Genomic DNA, 6,002 nt, shown 5'->3' with positions numbered 1-6,002 from the left:
TGTTTTTGAGTATGCACAACCATGCATTTTAAAATGTAGTTGTGTACAAGACCTCTCTCAAAAGTAGCTACATCAGCTTAAAATAACACAGATAACCTTAGCTCACAATGGTAACAATCTGATTGTTGATGTTTACATAGATTATGGGGGTAAATGAGTAAAAATGCATCTCTTCACGTTGAACTACAAAACTACACTATCCAAGTCTTGTTTCTAATAGCAACCTATGTAAATCGGACATGAACCTTTAATTCTCCAGATTTGATGAACTACCACTCTCATACTTCAACATTGGTTAAACTGGATATGGTAGATAGGCACTGAAATGCTTGATTTCAGTTTAGGGCCAAAACAGATGCGGTGGTGGATCCATTACCAGATCTCTTGACATAAGAAATTTAAAGCAGGTGCAGGGGCTTCTGTTTTGATCATGGCAGTAACATTGGAAGAGGCATGCTTGAACCTACTCTTCAATACTCATAGAATCGTAGAGTTGGAAGAGACCACAAGGGCCATCCAGTCCAACCCCCTGCCATGCAGGAACTCTCAATCAAAGCATACCTGTCAGATGGCCATCCAGCCTCTGTTTACAGACTTCCAAGGAGGGAGATTCCACCACTCTCCAAGGGAGTGTGTTCCAGGGTCGAACAGCCCTTACTGTCAGGAAGTTCCTCCTCATTTCGAGGTGAAAACTTTTCCTTTAAACTCAAATAATTGAAAAACATTTAAATCAGTGGTTTCTACCCATCCAGAAACATCTGGTACTTACGGGGTGTCGCCAATTTTGTGAAGATAGGAAGCATTATGTCCTCTAGTTGCTGCTTCTGATCCAAGAAATCTTGAATGGTAGGTTCCTTAGCATTTTCAAGCCAATCAGACTTGGCCTGGCAGGCCTTGAGAGATGTATTCTATGTAAAGAATAAGAAAAGGAATGCATCAGAAAAAGCAAGGTATTTGTTCATTCACTAAATATAATCCAATGCTTATTACACCAAAATGTAGGGAAAGAAAGCTATACTAACTTCTGTGTAACCTGACAACAGAAACAATCTACACATTCCAGATTTTTATTACTACTATGTTTATTATTATTATTTGTAGTCTCCCTTTATGAGCACTGGAATTCTCAGATGAGCTCAAAACATAAAAGCATATAAGCCAGTGATGGCGAACCTATGGCACACGTGCCAGAGGTGGCACCCAGAGCCCTCTCTGTGGGCACACATGCTGTCACCCTAGCACAGACTTTGCCGGAGTTTCTTACTAGAAAGCCAGAGGGACGTGGCACTTTACAATAAATAAGTGGGGTCTGGGTTGCAGTTTGGGCACTCACTCTGTAAAAGGTTCATCATCACTGATCTAAGCAATCAACAATAATACTATAAGAATTCTCAAAGTGAGTTTCAGCTGGGTTTGGCCAGATTCTAACACACACATGCTGATCTTGAGAAGACGCTACTGCCCTATTCAGAGGAAAAGACAGAAATGCAGGCTTTCTTCTCATATCAGCAATGTAGTTAACTGATGCTGGACCTATCCACCCATGAAATGTATATTGAAAATGAGATTTTCGTTTTTACCAGGAATGGGTTTGCAAAGGAACATTCCCCAGTGTATTGAGTTATATCATCACATCCCAGCTTCCAAGACAAGAGTCGAATGTTTTCGGCCATTGATTCCTCCCCTGTAAGTTTCATTTCATAACATTTCCTCAAGAAAAAAATAAGATCAGATAGTGAAAACAAAGTCCTGAAAAGAACATGAAGAATGTCCTTTTCCCAGCCTAGTTGCAGCCACATTTTGGATGGGTGTGGATGACCAAGAATAAATATTCACAATGCATACGAACACCTAATCCTCTGGAGTTTGCAGAGGAGCTGCCCGGTCCTCTCTCTCTCTCTCTTGAAGGGATGTCATATTGAGGATAGAGCAAGCTTGATTTCTGCTGCTCCAGAGAACAGGACTTGGAACAATGGATTCAGATTACAAAAAAAGAAATTCCACCTCAACATTAGGAGGACCTTCCTGACAGCAGTAAGAGCTGTTCAACAGTGGAACACACTCCCTGAGACAGTGGTGGAGTCTCCTCCTTTGGAAGTCTTTAAACAAAGGCTGGATGGCCATTTGTCGGGGTTGCTTTGACTTTGTATTCCTGCATGGCAGGGGGTTGGACTAGATGGCCATTGTGGTCTCTTCCAACTCTATGATTCTATATAAGGAGATCCTGGAAGCTCAGTATGGGGGAGCTCAAGAGCATGTAGCCAGGATAGATTGATCACAATCAGAATTTGCATAATCAGTGCACAGATAGGAGTGATAGTGGGCGATAGATCTTGTGTTTTCAAGTGAACAGAAATTAAAGTACACTTCCCTCTGGGAGCAATACTCCTTTCTCCGAAGGACAACTGCATGGAAGGCCAAGGCATTCTCAGCTTCCTTGCTCATTCTTCCCTCCTGGAAATTCATTCACATCCCAAAATGTGCCCTAGCATATGTTTTGCTCTATAAATATGCTTGCTCAGCCACCCACAATTTGGTCTTGTTAGAGGTCAGAAAGGCAATCTGTCCATAACTTACCTGGCTCCCCAACATAAGCTGGCCACCAAATTATCCCAAGGCTGCCGCTGAGACATTCTCTACTCTACCTCACAGTGTCTCCGGAAAGGAGCAACTAATCTGGAATCAATCCAGTATTGCCCTCTGCTATCGATTGCTAGTTCCTTCCCCAAACAAGTCTCTGACTCACTTGCTCTGAGCAAAAGCTCCCCACTTAGCCCCTTAAGGAAAAACAGTTAAAAAGTAATGGACAACCCTCAAACACAGCTCGCCTTCTGCTCTGTGCTCTAGTCTTCCCTGACTGTGAAAATCCGTGCACCATAAGGCACGTGCCTCTGAAAGCAATTACAAACAGCTAGGCTGCTAGCTCCACCCCAATGACTCCCAAAAGCCCCGCCATTCAGGAACAAAAACATTCCAAGTTTGGGGAAAAAACTCACCTAATCAAAATGGCTTCTCAGCCACAGCGCTCTCTCTCCTCCTGTGCAGGAACTGGGCTCTAAAGCCTCAGTGAACTTTTGTGTTCATCCTAATTGTACAATGCTATCTGGATAACTACCTTAATGGAATTGTCTGTTAAGTGTCCCTTATATGTGTTTTCCTGTTAACTCATACTTTAAGCCTGTTTAAACATTTTGCTGTTACTGTTGATTTAATATTCTTTGTGTAATTGAAATAAATAAAAGAAAAAGAAACAATGGAAACTGTCAGAAAAAAGAATGATCAGACAAACATCCAGCCTTTTAAAATTCCCCTATTAGAATGAGTAATATCAGTTACAGCCTATAGACCAGTTAGCTTTCAATATGATAAAAGACTTATTTCAATCCTACTCTGTTTTAATAATTTTATTGCTGAATATATACATCCAGACCAAAAAGGATTTATTCCTAAGAGAAATATTGCACATGCAATACACAGAACTCTTAACATTATCAAATATGAGGGGGGGGGGGGGGAGACAGATACTGCTACAATGTTCCTTTCATTAAATGCTTTTCAAGCCTTCGACATGGTCGAATGGCCGTACTTTTCACACTGCTTAAAAGGCAAAAGTTTAAAAACAAATTCATTTCATGAATTGATTGCCTCTTTTCTCAGTCCCAAGCTTAAGCTTATACAAATAACTTAGATTCAGAATTAAGTATACTGAAAAGTGGAACTAAACAAGGCTATCCATTATCCCTCATACAATTTTCAATAGCTATTGGCACATTTGATTAGGTCCAGTAAATTAATTAAAGGACTCACTGTTCAGAAAATTATGCATGTTATTAATTTATTTGCAGATGATATCCTTTTATTTTTGAAAATTCTATCCCTAAACTGCAATCAATTTTAGTTCAGTTCCAGAGGTATGCAGGCTTTCTGTAAAATTCAAAAATGTTATTTTGTGTAAATATGTCTAAATCAGAACAAAGACTGATTCAACAGCAAACTAGAATAGAAATTTGTTGCTCTGATTTTTAAAGATATGGGGATTTTCTTGACTAAAGATAGTCAATAATAGTTTATTAGAATCAATTACTTACCCATTTTCTGGCAACCAAAGTAAAAACTATGAAAATAATCAACTCAAAAGCTATAATGACTAGGAGGAATTGCAGCAATGAACATGTAAGTGCTCCCAAAGTTACTATTTTGATTCCAAAACATTCCTATACCTTTAAACCCTGGCAGATTCTCAGAATTACAGAAGTTGATTGTTACACTATAAGTGGGGAAAAGAGCCATTTCTCTAAAGAAGTTCAATATAACACAGGGACCCTTGGAGTATAGGCAATAATCCACATTAGGATATATCACAATGCATCCCAATTGTGTCAGTTAGTTCATATTATTAGATGTGATTTGTTAATTCAACAGGTGAAACTACAAGTGAAGAGGAAAATGGGAAGAAGAATATGAGAAGTGTCAGGCAGAGATAGCCTTTCTTCCTTCTCACATAATTCTTCCCAACTTAACTCCTAGCTGGGGGGGAAAAACTGGTTAAATATTTGAAACAGGGCCTGTTACTGGAAACAGAAGCTTCTAATGACCTAGAGAAAAATTCTTTGGCATAATACATCACTTTTCTATTTTCATGCCAAGCATACAACTGAATATCAGGTTTTTTTACATGATACTACCCAAAAATACATCAACACTGAGAAGATATATAAGAATTTTGTACTATACCTTATCTTCTTTATTAAGTCTTCCCTGAACTTTCTCAGGATCTGTGACTGTTGCTTGGATTTGGGAGATCAAGTTCCGTAAATTCTGTTTGGCTTCTAAAAAAGAAAAAATTTGAAAGAGCAAGGCAAATTCAAAACATCTTTATATGTCAAGACAACTAGATTCAAAATTGAATTGGCTACCCTTTATTCCTCACTTGTGTATTGTACAGGTTTCTCATCCGTTTCATTTTGTTCTTTGGCGAAAACCCATCTAAATATGCCTTGACATGGGAACTTTTTAAAATAAGAGAAATTGCTGTATTGGGAGCAGGAGGTCATAGGGACTGTAGGTGAGGATTAGAACATGTGAAAGAAACATCCCTTCCCTGTATATTGTAGTTTTGATTAAAATGAAGGGCTTCAGTGTATATGAATTACAAAAACAAACACATCCATACTTTCAAAACTATATGCTGGTGCATCTTTAGTGTTAACATGCAGCATTTGCCATTCTTTCCCCATCATGTTTAATTGCCTCTTACTATTTTGGTTAATTTTGAATAACCGAATCCCTTCTGTAATTACTAAACCAGGAGATATTAAACAGAGGTCCATGGACCCTACTGGATCTAAGGATGTGGTTCAGGGTGTCCATGATCCAGGAATAAATAAAATATTTCTTTCTGACTACTTTGTTTGTTCGGGGTTGTGTATGTGTGTGTATTTTAACATAAAATTGTCAAGAGACTGGAAAATTCATCTACCAAGAAGGCCCTGTCCAGTTCCCACTGGCTGTAAAAGCAAGGATGCTGGGACAGAGAGAAGGTCCTCCACAAAGGAGCATGAAAGCTTTCAGGCTCAGGGATGAATCCAGGAATATCCCAAACTACAAACTTGTGTCTTCAAGGGCAGTGTAACTCCATCCAACACAAGCTGTATTCGTATCCCCTGATCTGCCTTCTGACTTACCAGGAGCACCTCCCTGATCTAATAAATAATAAATAAATTTTTTATTTCTTTCCCGCTTTCTGCCAGGCAATCAAAGCAGCGTACAACAGGTTAAAATACATCCATATATACATAATGCCCCCATAAAACAAGATTAAACAATGTAAGATTAAAAACTACATATTAAAACCGACTAAGCTAAATAAAAATCATAATGGGCAGAGTTCACTGGATGGGAAGTCTTATTTGTGGCCGAGCATTTTATTCCGGGAAGGCTTGCCAGAAGAGATCTGTCTTAATGGCTTTTTTAAAGCTCTCTAGATTGGTAATTTGACGGAT

The 6,002-nt window shown here is 38.9% G+C and overlaps 1 protein-coding gene across 3 annotated transcripts in view; it reads right to left on the bottom strand.

Moving 5' to 3' along the window:
• ANKRD45 (ankyrin repeat domain 45) overlaps positions 1-6,002 on the bottom strand; it is a 40,024-nt gene that overhangs the window by 6,377 nt on the left and 27,645 nt on the right. For all 3 annotated transcript variants that reach the window (XM_089515999.1, XM_089515996.1, XM_089515998.1), the window contains exons 4-5: positions 4,735-4,829; positions 770-908 (exon numbers count right to left, since the gene is read on the bottom strand). In XM_089515999.1, coding sequence (XP_089372125.1) covers positions 770-908; positions 4,735-4,829 — 234 coding nt within the window. The remainder of the gene's footprint in view (positions 1-769; positions 909-4,734; positions 4,830-6,002) is intronic.

This window comes from Sceloporus occidentalis, unplaced genomic scaffold (genome assembly GCF_023333645.1).
Source record: "Sceloporus occidentalis isolate IW3139 unplaced genomic scaffold, rSceOcc1.0.p SCAF_3, whole genome shotgun sequence".
Lineage (NCBI taxonomy): Eukaryota > Metazoa > Chordata > Lepidosauria > Squamata > Phrynosomatidae > Sceloporus > Sceloporus occidentalis.
The sequence above is the reverse complement of the archived record's forward strand: the minus strand, read 5'-3'. Positions and strand labels throughout refer to the sequence as shown.